The sequence below is a fragment of the Rhinoderma darwinii genome, chromosome 2 (genome assembly GCF_050947455.1).
Source record: "Rhinoderma darwinii isolate aRhiDar2 chromosome 2, aRhiDar2.hap1, whole genome shotgun sequence".
NCBI classification, from domain to species: Eukaryota; Metazoa; Chordata; class Amphibia; order Anura; family Rhinodermatidae; genus Rhinoderma; species Rhinoderma darwinii.
This window is the reverse complement of record NC_134688.1, coordinates 10,191,399-10,207,559: the sequence shown is the minus strand read 5'-3', so window position 1 is coordinate 10,207,559 and position 16,161 is coordinate 10,191,399. Positions and strand designations below refer to the sequence as shown.

The 16,161-nt window shown below is 48.0% G+C and overlaps 1 protein-coding gene across 1 annotated transcript in view; it reads right to left on the bottom strand.

Annotated features, from left to right (window-relative positions):
* The window catches only part of UVRAG (UV radiation resistance associated), a 103,375-nt gene extending 97,726 nt beyond the window's left edge, over positions 1–5,649 (bottom strand). Inside the window, exon 1 of the mRNA XM_075851339.1 lies at positions 5,370–5,649. Coding sequence (XP_075707454.1) covers positions 5,370–5,498 — 129 coding nt within the window. The 5' untranslated portion in view covers positions 5,499–5,649. The remainder of the gene's footprint in view (positions 1–5,369) is intronic.
* Positions 5,650–16,161: the final 10,512 nt, after the last annotated feature.

Below are 16,161 nucleotides of genomic sequence, written 5' to 3'. Positions count from 1 at the left end.
TTCTGTGGAGTGACGCTTCTCTATGTGACGTGTTCTGTGGAGTGACGTGTTCTGTGGAGTGACGGTTCTCTATGTGGCGTGTTCTGTGGAGTGACGCTTCTCTATGTGACGTGTTCTGTGGAGTGACGCTTCTCTATGTGACGTGTTCTGTGAAGTGACGCTTCTCTATGTGACGTGTTCTGTGGAGTGACGCTTCTCTATGTGACGTGTTCTGTGGAGTGACGCTTCTCTATGATGTGTTCTGTGGAGTGACGCTTCTCTATGTGACGCGTTCTGTGGAGTGACGCTTCTCTATGTGACGCGTTCTGTGAAGTGACGCTTCTCTATGTGACGCGTTTTGTGGAGTGACGCTTCTCTATGTGACGCGTTATGTGGAGTGACGCTTCTCTATATGACGTGCTCTGTGGAGTGACGCTTCTCTATATGACGTGTTCTGTGGAGTGACGCTTCTCTATATGGCGTGTTCTGTGGAGTGACGCTTCTCTCTGTGACGTGTTCTGTGAGTGACGCTTCTCTATATGACGTGTTCTGTGGAGTGACGCTTCTCTATGTGACGTGTTCTGTGAGTGACGCTTCTCTATGTGACGTGTTCTGTGGAGTGACGCTTCTCTATGTGACGTGTTCTGTGGAGTGACGCTTCTCTATGTGACGTGTTCTGTGGAGTGACGCTTCTCTATGTGACGTGTTCTGTGGAGTGACGGTTCTCTATGTGGCGTGTTCTGTGGAGTGACGCTTCTCTATGTGACGTGTTCTGTGGAGTGACGCTTCTCTATGTGACGTGTTCTGTGGAGTGACGCTTCTCTATGTGACGCTTCTCTATGTGACGTGTTCTGTGGAGTGACGCTTCTCTATGTGACGTGTTCTGTGGAGTGACGCTTCTTTATGTGACGTGTTCTGTGGAGTGACGCTTCTCTATGTGACGTGTTCTGTGGAGTGACGCTTCTCTATGTGACGTGTTCTGTGGAGTGACGCTTCTCTATGTGACGTGTTCTGTGGAGTGACGTGTTCTGTGGAGTGACGTGTTCTGTGGAGTGACGCTTCTCTGTGTGACGTGTTCTGTGGAGTGACGGTTCTCTATGTGACGTGTTCTGTGGAGTGACGCTTTTCTATGTGACGTGTTCTGTGGAGTGACGCTTCTCTATGTGACGTGTTCTGTGGAGTGACGCTTCTCTATGTGACGTGTTCTGTGGAGTGACGCTTCTCTATGTGACGTGTTCTGTGAAGTGACGCTTCTCTATGACGTGTTCTGTGGAGTGACGCTTCTCTATGACGTGTTCTGTGGAGTGACGCTTCTCTATGTGACGTGTTCTGTGGAGTGACGCTTCTCTATGTGACGTGTTCTGTGGAGTGACGCTTCTCTATGTGACGTGTTCTGTGGAGTGACGCTTCTCTATGACGTGTTCTGTGGAGTGACGCTTCTCTATGACGTGTTCTGTGGAGTGACGCTTCTCTATGTGACGCGTTCTGTGGAGTGACGCTTCTCTATATGGCGCGTTCTGTGGAGTGACGCTTCTCTATGACGTGTTCTGTGGAGTGACGCTTCTCTATGTGACGTGTTCTGTGGAGTGACGCTTCTCTATGTGACGTGTTCTGTGGAGTGACGCTTCTCTATGTGACGTGTTCTGTGGAGTGACGCTTCTCTATGTGACGTGTTCTGTGGAGTGACGCTTCTCTATGTGACGTGTTCTGTGGAGTGACGCTTCTCTATGTGACGTGTTCTGTGGAGTGACGCTTCTCTATGTGACGTGTTCTGTGGAGTGACGCTTCTCTATGTGACGTGTTCTGTGGAGTGACGCTTCTCTATCTGACGTGTTCTGTGGAGTGACGCTTCTCTATGTGACGTGTTCTGTGGAGTGACGCTTCTCTATCTGACGTGTTCTGTGGAGTGACGCTTCTCTATGACGTGTTCTGTGGAGTGACGCTTCTCTATGTGACGTGTTCTGTGGAGTGACGCTTCTCTATGTGACGTGTTCTGTGGAGTGACGCTTCTCTATGTGACGTGTTCTGTGGAGTGACGCTTCTCTATGTGACGTGTTCTGTGCAGTGACGCTTCTCTATGTGACGTGTTCTGTGGAGTGACGCTTCTCTATGTGACGTGTTCTGTGGAGTGACGCTTCTCTATGTGACGTGTTCTGTGGAGTGACGCTTCTCTATATGACGTGTTCTGTGGAGTGACGCTTCTCTGTGACGTGTTCTGTGGAGTGACGCTTCTCTATATGACGTGTTCTGTGGAGTGACGCTTCTCTATATGACGTGTTCTGTGGAGTGACGCTTCTCTATGTGACGTGTTCTGTGGAGTGACGCTTCTCTATGTGATGTGTTCTGTGGAGTGACGCTTCTCTATATGGCGTGTTCTGTGGAGTGACGCTTCACTATGTGACGTGTTCTGTGCAGTGACGCTTCTCTATATGACATGTTCTGTGGAGTGACGCTTCTCTATGTGACGTGTTCTGTGGAGTGACGCTTCTCTATGTGACGTGTTCTGTGCAGTGACGCTTCTCTATGTGACGTGTTCTGTGGAGTGACGCTTCTCTATGTGACGTGTTCTGTGGAGTGACGCTTCTCTATGTGACGCGTTCTGTGGAGTGACGCTTCTCTATGTGACGTGTTCTGTGGAGTGACGCTTCTCTATATGACGTGTTCTGTGGAGTGACGCTTCTCTATGTGACGTGTTCTGTGGAGTGACGCTTCTCTATGTGACGCGTTCTGTGGAGTGACGCTTCTCTATGTGACGTGTTCTGTGGAGTGACGCTTCTCTATGTGACGTGTTCTGTGGAGTGACGCTTCTCTATGTGACGTGTTCTGTGGAGTGACGCTTCTCTATGTGACGTGTTCTGTGGAGTGACGCTTCTCTATATGACGTGTTCTGTGGAGTGACGCTTCTCTATATGACGCTTCTCTGTCTGGGTTTGGTGATGACAGGAGAGCGTTACCCGCCTGACTGCATTGTGCCCGCTGTACAGTTTGGTGGGGAGGGTAACGCTTCCAGCGAAGGGAAATCTTAATTCTTCAGCACACGGGACATTGTGGGTAATTGCAGCTTCCAACTTTGTGGGAACAGTTTGGGGTTCGGCCTTTTCTGTCCCCCCCATGACTGCGCCCCAGTGCACAAGGTCCATAAAGACATGACTGGTCGGCTGTTTGATCGGTTGGTTTGTTGGTTGGGGGGAGTTTGAGGTGCAAGAACTTGACCGGCCGCACAGAGTCCGGACTTCAACCCCATCCAACACCTTTGGGATGAACTAGAACGGAGATTCTAAAATTCCCACAGACCCCAAAAATCTTGTAGAAGCCCCCAGAAGAGTGGAAAATGTTTTACTGGAAAGGGGGAACCAACTCCATATTAATGTCTATGGATGTAGAATGGGAGGTGATAAAAGCTCCGGTAGGTGGAATGTGTAGGTGTCCCAATACTTTTGTCCATATAGAGTATAAGCTCCTGGGCTCGTCTATCTCTAGCAATAAACACTGTATACATCTATATATTATGAGGACACCTGTGCACTGCCCATTTATAGCACTGGGGTGCTCGCATGTAGCAGAGACTTCTTGGTGCCCCCATATTTGCACCCTCATCACCGGTTTCTTATAAGGAGGAATATTCTCATCCTCCTACTTCCCCCATAAACAGCGACCGGACGTTACATAACTGCAAAGAGGCCAGCACACATCCATCATGTCATATACTCCAGTCACCACCAAAGCTGCCCCCACAAGTCTAACGGCTGCCACTGGAAGTGAGCAAATCCTCCGATAATCCCCATATCGGCTGCACAATGACGCATTGCATTTGGGGAGCTGTAGCTCTATAGGAGATGAATGTGCAGCGATGCGCTCTATCAATGGTAAACCTGAAGAAAGCTGCAGTGAAATTGGGGATGAACTAAAAAAAATACAACAAAAGTTTTAATGCAGCTCTGGATGTGAGTGGAGTATAAGGCACAAACTCAGCAAAGAAAAAAAAACCATGGACAGCCGTAGAGAACTCTATAACACACACTTGTAAGGTTACCGCGGCACTATTTTTTCAGTCTACAGATATAAACAAGAATTGTTCACTCGTTGACAGCAAGCAGAGATCTTGAAAATTGTGATGAATTGAAACACAAAGTATATTAGAGAGTTGCAGAACTTTTCATTATTTACAGAAGACTGGGGACCCCTTTACTATTGGAGCGTCACCGCTTCATGTTCCTAAATACAAACACAAGAGTAACCCCCGGAGTGCGGGCGGCGCGGTGCGGGCGGCGCTGTGCTGGCGGCGGGCGGAGCGCTCATCCATTATTAATCCGATGCCTTGTAATGTTATCATCTCTGGTAATAAGTACAAGGAGGAGAAGTGGAGTCAGCAGCATGGTGCCCGCGCCACAACATGTCACCCGCTGTACCAGGCAAACAACATCACCCTCCAATCACTGCAGCTGCACGGGCAGCAGCTCATCACAGCCAGCGCCTGGCATCACATTGTACATACAGAACGCTCTCACGCAGCAGCTGCAAGACACGGCATCGGGCAAATATGGAGAGGACGTACAAGAATAATGGGGACCCCAACTTAAAGGGATATTCCAGCTTCATGTAAATAAATCTTAAAGCGGCATTCCTACCCCACTTATCACAGGAGGAGTATACCCGCAGTGCCCAAGTGACAGGAGGAGTATACCCGCAGTGCCCAGTCACAGGAGGAGTATACCCGCAGTGCCCAAGTGACAGGAGGAGTATACCCGCAGTGCCCAGTGACAGGAGGAGTATACACGCAGCGCCCACTGACAGGACTATACCCACAGTGCCCAGTGACAGGAGGACTATACCCACAGTGCCCAGTGACAGGACTATACCCACAGTGCCCAGTGACAGGAGGACTATACCCACAGTGCCCAGTGACAGGACTATACCCACAGTGCCCAAGTGACAGGAAGAGTATACACGCAGCGCCCACTGACAGGAGGAGTATACCCACAGCGCCCAGTGACAGGAGTATACCCACAGCGCCGTGACAGGAGGACTATACCCAAAGCGCCCAGTGACAGGAGGAGTAGACCCACAGCGCCCAGTGACAGGAGGAGTAGACCCACAGCGCCCAGTGACAGGAGGAGTAGACCCACAGCGCCCAGTGACAGGAGGAGTAGACCCACAGCGCCCAGTGACAGGAGGAGTAGACCCACAGCGCCCAGTGACAGGAGGAGTAGACCCACAGCGCCCAGTGACAGGAGGAGTAGACCCACAGCGCCCAGTAACAGGAGGAGTAGACCCACAGTGCCCAGTGACAGGAGGAGTATACCCACAGCGCCCAGTGACAGGAGAAGTACCCGCAATGCCCAGTAACAGGAGGTTATTACCCACAATGCCCAGTGACGGGCTGAGCTTACCTGCTGGGTGTGCAGCTCTGCATGCAGAGATCGAGGCCCGGCCACCATTCCGACCCCAGGAGGGATGGACACAGGGGCCATCACCGACATGCCCTCCCTGCTCCCCCTCACCGCCCCGGGGAGGCTCATGGCGGCGGCGGTGTCCGCTCCTCTCACTGACTGACTGGATGACGCCGCTTCCTTCCGGGTCTCAGGCGCGCCACCATCCTGCGAGCACGCGCATACCCGCTCCCAGTCACGGTGGCGCGCCTGGTCAGAAACACTGGACACCTGCCCCGCCCCTAAACACGCTTCCCCATTGTGATTGTCTGAGGCTGACCGCAAGGGAAACGTTTTATTGGTTGTTCTTACCATCAATCAAATTGGAGAGGGCGGTGTTTTTGTTTTTTTATGGAGCTTAGGGATTCCTGCGACTCATTGGATGATTTTGCCGTCAATCAAAAGTTGAGGGGGCGGGTTTCTAAGGGTCAGTTGTGGTAGTCACTGATATCCCAGCGTGTTACTTCTGCTATTACCGGCTCTGTCACGTGTGTGTGACTTTTTTACGTTTTTTAATTCTATTTTTTTGAGAGGCGACGTAACCCAGAAACAGCGAATCTGGTGTTTATTTTTTGTTTTTGTCTCTGGTGGATAAATAACGTTATATTGTAATAGTTTGGACTTTTACGGACGCGGCGATACCAATTATGTATATTTTTTAATTGTTTACATTACTTTGGTATAAAAGTATTTTTTTTTACATTTAATATTTTTTAGATATATTGTTAAAACGTCTTTTTTACATTTTTTTCATTTTAGTCCCCCTAAGGGATTTTGACGTGGTGGCTGGTACGTGGTCGCTGGTACGTGGTGGCTGGTACGTGGTCGCTGGTACGTGGTCGCTGGTACGTGGTGGCTGGTACGTGGTCGCTGGTACGTGGTCGCTGGTACGTGGTGGCTGGTACGTGGTCGCTGGTACGTGGTGGCTGGTACGTGGTGGCTGGTACGTGGTGGCTGGTACGTGGTGGCTGGTACGTGGTGGCTGGTACGTGATCGCTGGTACGTGATCGCTGGTACGTGGTTGCTGTATTCAATGGGGATGCAAAACCCGCAACAAATAGTCAAATATTGTAACTTTTGGGGCGGAATTGCAGTGATTCTGCCGCAAAAATCGCAACTGAGAACTTGTGTGTTGTACTTGTGTATTGTATTTATGTGTTGTACTTGTGTATTGTATTTATGTGTTGTACTTGTGTGTTGTATTTATGTGTTGTACTTGTGTGTTGTACTTGTGTATTGTATTTATGTGTTGTACTTGTGTATTGTATTTATGTGTTGTACTTGTGTATTGTATTTATGTGTTGTACTTGTGTATTGTATTTATGTGTTGTACTTGTGTATTGTATTTATGTGTTGTACTTGTGTATTGTATTTATGTGTTGTACTTGTGTATTGTATTTATGTGTTGTACTTGTGTATTGTATTTATGTGTTGTACTTGTGTATTGTATTTATGTGTTGTACTTGTGTATTGTATTTATGTGTTGTACTTGTGTATTGTATTTATGTGTTGTACTTGTGTATTGTATTTATGTGTTGTACTTGTGTATTGTATTTATGTGTTGTACTTGTGTATTGTATTTATGTGTTGTACTTGTGTATTGTATTTATGTGTTGTACTTGTGTATTGTATTTATGTGTTGTACTTGTGTATTGTATTTATGTGTTGTACTTGTGTATTGTATTTATGTGTTGTACTTGTGTATTGTATTTATGTGTTGTACTTGTGTATTTGCAGGAGAAAACATCCCCGTAATTTCAGCCGTACCGGCATGTGCGGGCGCTTGAACGCCGCGTCCATTACGGACGTAATGGGCGCTGCTTTTCATTGGAGTCAATGAATAACGGCTCCAATTACGCCCCAAGAAGTGACAGGTCACTTCTTTGACGCGGGCGTCTATTTACGCGCCGTGTGAACAGACAAACGTCAGCCCATTGCTTTCAATGGGCAGATGTTTGTCAACGCTTTCAAGCCACATTTTTCGGACGTAATTCGGGGCAAAAACGCCCGAATTACGTCCGTAATTAGTGTGTGTGAACATACCCTATCACACATTGATAGGAGTACATACACAGCTCAGCAGACAGTATCACACAGGATAGGATTAGATACACAGCTCAGCAGACAGTATCACACATGATAGGATTAGATACACGGCTCAGCAGACAGTATCACACATGATAGGATTAGATACACAGCTCAGCAGACTGTATCACACATGATAGGATTAGATACACAGCTCAGCAGACAGTATCACACAATGGTAGGATTAGATACACAGCTCAGCAGACAGTATCACACATGATAGGATTAGATACATAGCTCAGCAGACAGTATCACACATGATAGGATTAGATACAGAGCTCAGCAGACAGTATCACACATGATAGGATTAGATACACGGCTCAGCACACAGTATCACACATGATAGGATTAGATACACAGCTCAGCAGACAGTATCACACATGATAGGATTAGATACACGGCTCAGCAGACAGTATCACACATGATAGGATTAGATACACTGCTCAGCAGACAGTATCACACATGATAGGATTAGATACACAGCTCAGCAGACAGTATCACACATGATAGGAGTACATACACAGGTCAGCAGACTGTATCACACATGATAGGATTAGATACACAGCTCAGCAGACAGTATCACACATGATAGGATTAGATACACAGCTCAGCAGACAGTATCACACATTGATAGGAGTACATACACAGCTCAGCAGACAGTATCACACAGGATAGGATTAGATACACAGCTCAGCAGACAGTATCACACATGATAGGATTAGATACACGGCTCAGCAGACAGTATCACACATGATAGGATTAGATACACAGCTCAGCAGACTGTATCACACATGATAGGATTAGATACACAGCTCAGCAGACAGTATCACACAATGGTAGGATTAGATACACAGCTCAGCAGACAGTATCACACATGATAGGATTAGATACATAGCTCAGCAGACAGTATCACACATGATAGGATTAGATACAGAGCTCAGCAGACAGTATCACACATGATAGGATTAGATACACGGCTCAGCACACAGTATCACACATGATAGGATTAGATACACAGCTCAGCAGACAGTATCACACATGATAGGATTAGATACACGGCTCAGCAGACAGTATCACACATGATAGGATTAGATACACTGCTCAGCAGACAGTATCACACATGATAGGATTAGATACACAGCTCAGCAGACAGTATCACACATGATAGGAGTACATACACAGGTCAGCAGACTGTATCACACATGATAGGATTAGATACACAGCTCAGCAGACAGTATCACACATGATAGGATTAGATACACAGCTCAGCAGACAGTATCACACATGATAGGATTAGATACACGGCTCAGCAGACAGTATCACACATGATAGGATTAGATACATAGCTCAGCAGACAGTATCACACATGATAGGATTAGATACATAGCTCAGCAGACAGTATCACACATGATAGGATTAGATACAGTGGCTTAGCAGATAGTATCACACATGATAGGATTAGATACAGTGGCTCAGCAGATAGTATCACACATGATAGGATTAGATACACAGCTCAGCAGGCAGTATCACACATGATAGGATTAGATACACAGCTCAGCAGACAGTATCACACATGATAGGATTAGATACACAGCTCAGCAGACAGTATCACACATGATAGGATTAGATACACAGGTCAGCAGACAGTATCACACATGATAGGATTAGATACACAGCTCAGCAGACAGTATCACACATGATAGGATTAGATACACAGCTCAGCAGACAGTATCACACATGATAGGATTAGATACAGTGGCTTAGCAGATAGTATCACACATGATAGGATTAGATACAGTGGCTCAGCAGATAGTATCACACATGATAGGATTAGATACAGTGGCTCAGCAGACAGTATCACACATGATAGGATTAGATACACAGCTCAGCAGACAGTATCACACATGATAGGATTAGATACAGTGGCTTAGCAGATAGTATCACACATGATAGGATTAGATACAGTGGCTCAGCAGATAGTATCACACATGATAGGATTAGATACACAGCTCAGCAGACAGTATCACACATGATAGGATTAGATACAGTGGCTCAGCAGACAGTATCACACATGATAGGATTATATACACAGCTCAGCAGACAGTATCACACATGATAGGATTAGATACACAGCTCAGCAGACAGTATCACACATGATAGGATTAGATACACAGCTCAGCAGACAGTATCACACATGATAGGATTAGATACACAGCTCAGCAGATAGTATCACACATGATAGGATTAGATACAGTGGCTCAGCAGACAGTATCACACATGATAGGATTAGATACACAGGTCAGCAGACAGTATCACACATGATAGGATTAGATACACAGCTCAGCAGACAGTATCACACATGATAGGATTAGATACAGTGGCTTAGCAGATAGTATCACACATGATAGGATTAGATACAGTGGCTCAGCAGACAGTATCACACATGATAGGATTAGATACACAGCTCAGCAGACAGTATCACACATGATAGGATTAGATACAGTGGCTCAGCAGACAGTATCACACATGATAGGATTAGATACACAGCTCAGCACACAGTATCACACATGATAGGCTTAGATACACAGCTCAGCAGATAGTATCACACATGATAGGATTAGATACAGGGCCCAACAGACAGTATCACACATGATAGGATTACATATAGGTCTCAGCTCGCTGAAATTGCGGCTCCAGCGCTGGACCCAGGAAAGGTAAGTATAAGAATTGATTTGCTTTTTTATGTGTTACTAATTATTTTTTGTGTTCGTGTTTTTTTTACAGGTTCGGTTGTTGGACTACGTCGGATTCAAGGACTACTGCGATGACGGCTTTTTTATTCTCAATAAAATGGTTAATATAAATTGGGTGTTTTTTTTTTTATTTCAATAGAAAAAATATTTTATGTCCTGGTATTTTTTTAAACTTTATAACTAACACCTTAGTAACGGCCGCTGGCTGACAATGTCCATTACTAAAGCGCGGCTTATTGTTAGACAGGAAGAGGCGAACACTGAGGCTGGATTCACACGAGGTCATTACGTCCGTAATTGACGGACGTATTTCACCCGCAAGTCCCGGCCCGAACACACTACAGGGAGCCGGACTCCTAGCATCATAGTTATGTACGACGCTAGGAGTCCCTGCCTCGCTGCCGGACAACTGTCCCGTACTGTAATCCTGTTTTCAGTACGGGACAGAAGTTCCACGGAGAGGCAGGGACTCCTAGCGTGGTACATAACTATGATGCTAGGAGTCCGGCTCCCTGTAGTGTGTTCGGTCCGGGACTTGCGGCCGAAATACGTTCCATCTATTATGGACGTAATGACCTCGTGTGAATCCTAACCCCCATTATCACCCCGGTACCCACCGCCACCAGGGGTGCTGTGAAGAGCCGGGTACGATCCAGTACTTGACCATCTGTAGTGATGGTCGGACACTGGGACGGCCGCAGGCTGGTATTATTAGTCCAAAAACAGTGACCCTCCCCACCCTGGTAGGTATTACTAAGGAGGTAGTTATAAAGTTTAAAAGAAAATACAAAGACATGGACCCTGTATCTAAGCTTACCACAAGGCAGGCTTAGATACAGGACCCCAGCAGACAGTAACGATGTTACACTTACCCAGCTCTTCGGTGCAGTGGATGTCCCAACACCATCCAGCGTCGTGACGGGAGAAGACGTCAGGACTTCCGCTGCGCTCGGGAAGGAGGGTAAGTATAGTGGTGTTACTATAGTAACAGGGGCCCGTGTATTTTATGACATAGGCCCCATTTACTATAGTAAGTTTCTATAAACGCAGTGCGGGGGCCGTGGCTTTGTCGCAATTGCAACCGCTGCGACACCTGTAGCGGCAGTCGCTCGGGGATCCGGGGCACTGGGCCATGGAGGTCCGGTGGTAACGACACCCCTACTTACATGTACGGAAAGGGTTAATATGGGGACTCTGAATGCCACCATATGAAGCAGTTTATGGCATTAGTATGGAGGTGCTGTATGGCATTTAATATAGGGGGATGTATGGAATTGATATGGGGGTGCTGTATGGCATTGATATAGGGGTACTGTATGGCATTGATATGGGGGTGCTGTATGCCATTGATATGGGGGTGCTTTCTGGCATTCATATGGGGGTGCTTTCTGGCATTCATATGGGGGTGCTGTATGGCATTTATATTGGGGTGCTGTATGGCATTGATATCGGGGTGCTGTATAGCATTTATATGGGGGTGCTTCCTGGCATTCATATGGGGGTGCTGTCTGGCATTGATATGGGGGTGCTGTATGCCAGTGATATATGGGTGCTGTATGGCATTTATATCGGGGTGCTGCATGGCATTAATATAGGGGGACTGTATGGCATTGATATGGGGGTGCTGTATGCCATTGATATGTGGTGCTTCCTGGCATTGATATGGGGGTGCTGTATGCCATTGATATCGGGGTGCTGTATGGCATTTATATGGGGGGCTGCATGGCATTTATATGGGGTGCTATATGCCATTGATATCGGGGTGCTGTATGGCATTGATTTGGGGGTGCTGTATGGCATTTATATGGGGGGGTTGCGTGGCATTGATATAGGGGGCTGTATGGTATTGATATAGGGCGGCTGTTTGGCATTGATATGGGGGTGCTGCATGGCATTGATATAGGGGGCTGTGACATTGATATGGGGGTGCTGTATGGCATTGATATGGGGGTGCTGTATGGCATTGATTTGGGGGTGCTGTATGGCATTTATATGGGGGGGTTGCGTGGCATTGATATAGGGGGGTTGTATGGCATTGATATAGGGCGGCTGTATGGCATTGATATGGGGGTGCTGCATGGCATTGATATAGGGGGCTGTGACATTGATATGGGGGTGCTGTATGGCATTGATATGGGGGTGCTGCCTGGCATTGATAAAGGGGGCTGTATGACATTTATATGGGGTGCTATATGTCATTGATATGGGGGTACTGTATGGCACTGTTCTTGGGGTCCCTGTGGTGTCATACTTTTCACTACTTCAGGTAGTCCGGCAGATTCTGCACTTTTGCTGATATTTGCTCATACATCACGCGGTAACGTTCCGCTTGTTGGAAAACCTCCAGCGGTCACGGTCTCTTATCTGCCCACTAACCGGACCTACAAACAAGTTCATGCCTAGAAATTCTGTGATAGCCGTCCAGGAACATCGGGTTCTGATCAGCAGTTCTGGCACCGGTCATAGGATGCCAGGGGTTGTACTTCTGTGATCTCCTTCCCACAAACTTTATTTTTATTACTTTTCGGGGTGTCCTAAGTCCGGGTTCACACAGTATTTTTGCAGGCGGAAATTCTGCCTCAAAATTCCGTTTGGAAGTTTGAGGCAGATTTTCCTCTCCCTGCACGCCGATTTTCGCTTTCTCTGCCTCCCATTGAGGTCAGAGGCGTAAACGCCCGAAGATTGGGCATGTCCCTTCTTTCTCCCGCGAGCCGGTTTTACCGCTTGCGGGAGAAAACCGCCTCCGCCTCCCATTGAAATCAATGGGAGGCATTTTCAGCAGGTTTTTGACTCCGTGTGAACAGGGCCTAATCCTTCAGGTGTCGGGCAGCGGCTTATTCCCCTCTGTATTGAAAACACATCCATGCTCGGCCGAGCATACATGTCGATGGGGCGTTGTTTCATGCGGATTTGTGCACGTATTCTGCTTTAAATGACTGATAACAGGGAGCAATAGACTGCACCCACCCTCCCCCAGTCGGCACTCACAGCGATTGGAGAGACAATAGACTGATCCAGACCAATTGATGTTATTTTCCAACCGGCCACTAGGTGGCGCCAGCACTATGGAATAGACACACTGTAGCACTTTAGTTCTGATACATTGCCTTCTTAACCCATTGAGGACCAGGACAATAATTTTCATCTTCTCTTTGCAGTCCAGCGGTCACAACTCTTTAATTGTTTTTTTTCTCTACATCGCTGTAGTTCCTGGCAGGACGAGTCGTACGTTACGTAGGTGACATTTTTTGGTACATATAAAGGAGCACTTCATTTCTATCCATTCTTATTTTAGCAGAATGCAGAAGAAAAGCAATTTCCCTTCATTTTTACGGAATATCACGATCTTAAATGCTCTAATATATCCCTACTCATGGATTTATTTAAAAAAAAAAATAATACTGCAAGTTTAAAGCAAAAAAAAAAAAAAAATGTAAAAAAAAAAGTGACGGTGTAAAGTGTGGACTTAAAAAGTGCAGCGAAACATTCGACAAGCTTGTGACAAGTCAGAAGTTTTGCTTAGTGGGGTCCGAGCACTGAGACCCCCACCAAATCACTATAACGAAGCGGCAGAAGTGCTCGTGTGAGCCACTTAGTTTGTTCGGCTTTTTCCGAGTTTCTATTGACCCCTGTACTCCGATACATTGATTTCCAGAAAAAGCCGAACAGAAACAAAGCGGTTCACATGAGCACTTCTGCAGCTTCGTTTTAGTGATCGGTGGTAGTCTCCGTGCTCGGACCCCGACCAATCAAAACTTCTGACACATCACTATGACATGTCAGAAGTTTGTTGAATGTTTAGTTCCCCTTTAAGCTTTGAATATCAATTTGTTTATTGAAAATTCTATGAGAATGAATTTCTTTATATCTTTATAGCGGTCAGAGCGGTTTCTCTTCCCCAGCGCTGCAAAGCCCCTACTTTCCGTGACTGCCACAAAGCTTAAAATTCTGCCTGCAGCCCCCTCTAGGGGGAGCTCACGGAAGACAGATTTATACAACTCCCATTAAACAGGTAAGCTCCCCCTAGTGGTGATGACAGGCAGACAACATGTTATCATTGATGTCTATGCAGGGGATTTGGCGCTCTGTATCCTGATAAAGCTAAATTATGCAATTAATGCACATAGAATTTTTGATTTGACAAGTTTAAGGTTTGAGTGAAATAATCCTTGAAATGAACCTTCTAAGAACGCTGTTCTAGCCGCTGAGCGTAACTACCACGGTAGCAGCCGTAGCGGCCGCTACAGGGCCCGGGGTTTGAGGGGGCCCGTGCCCCCCCCCATATTCCCATTGCGCCGCTAGCACCGCTACTATGGGGCCCACGCCGCCGAGCCTCCAAGTATGGGCTGGGCGACACCGGCCCTCTCATGCCTGTAGGTGCCGCTAGCACCGGAGGGGGCCCCGGTGCTAGCAGCAGCCAAATACATGATTTAGCACTGAATGGCCAGGCATGCTCCGTGCCCGACCATCCAGTGGCTTACGATTACTCTGATTAGTTAGCGGCGCGATGACATCATCACACCGCTTCCATGCTTGTAAGGTGCGGATTGACGGGGCAAGTCATTCTGCCCCGCCAATCAGCGGCATTGGACGACGCTCGTTCAGCTCCTGCAGACCCGCTCAGAAGAGAGCAGATCTGCATCGTCAGTGAACAGTGTGGGAACGGGATCATGTCAAGTTTATTTTTTTTCTCGTAAAAATGTGAGTGGCATTATCTATAGTGGGGGGCTCTATCTACAGGTGGGGGTCGTCTTTATGTGGGCCACTATGCACAGGGGGAGGTCTACATGTGGGCCACTATGCACAGGGGGAGGTCTACATGTGGGCCACTATACACAGGGGGAGGTCTGCATGTGGGCCACTATACACAGGGGGAGGTCTGCATGTGGGCCACTATACACAGGGGGAGGTCTGCATGTGGGCCACTATACACAGGGGGAGGTCTACATGTGGGCCACTATGCACAGGGGGAGGTCTACATGTGGGCCACTATACACAGGGGGAGGTCTGCATGTGGGCCACTATACACAGGGGGAGGTCTGCATGTGGGCCACTATACACAGGGGGAGGTCTGCATGTGGGCCACTATACACAGGGGGAGGTCTGCATGTGGGCCACTATACACAGGGGGGGGGGTCTGCATGTGGGCCACTATACACAGGGGGGGGGGGTCTGCATGTGGGCCACTATACACAGGGGGGGGGGGGTGTCTGCATGTGGGCCACTATATACAGGGGGGGTCTGCATGTGGGCCACTATATACAGGGGGGGTCTGCATGTGGGCCACTATATACAGGGGGGGGTCTGCATGTGGGCCACTATATACAGGGGGGGTCTGCATGTGGGCCACTATATACAGGGGGGGTCTGCATGTGGGCCACTATATACAGGGGGGTCTGCATGTGGGTCACTATATACAGGGGGGTCTGCATGTGGGCCACTATATACAGGGGGGCTGTATGGGGGCCACTATATACAGGGGGGCTGTATGGGGGCCACTATATACAGGGGGGGCTGTATGGGGCCACTATATACAGGGGGGCTGTATGGGGGCCACTATATACAGGGGGCTGTATGGGGGCCACTATATACAGGGGGCTGTATGGGGGCCACTATATACAGGGGGCTGTATGGGGGCCACTATATACAGGGGGGCTGTATGGGGGCCACTATACACAGGGGGAGGTCTGCATGTGGGCCACTATACACAGGGGGAGGTCTGCATGTGGGCCACTATACACAGGGGGAGGTCTGCATGTGGGCCACTATACACAGGGGGAGGTCTGCATGTGGGCCACTATACACAGGGGGAGGTCTGCATGTGGGCCACTATACACAGGGGGAGGTCTGCATGTGGGCCACTATACACAGGGGGAGGTCTGCATGTGGGCCACTATACACAGGGGGAGGTCTGC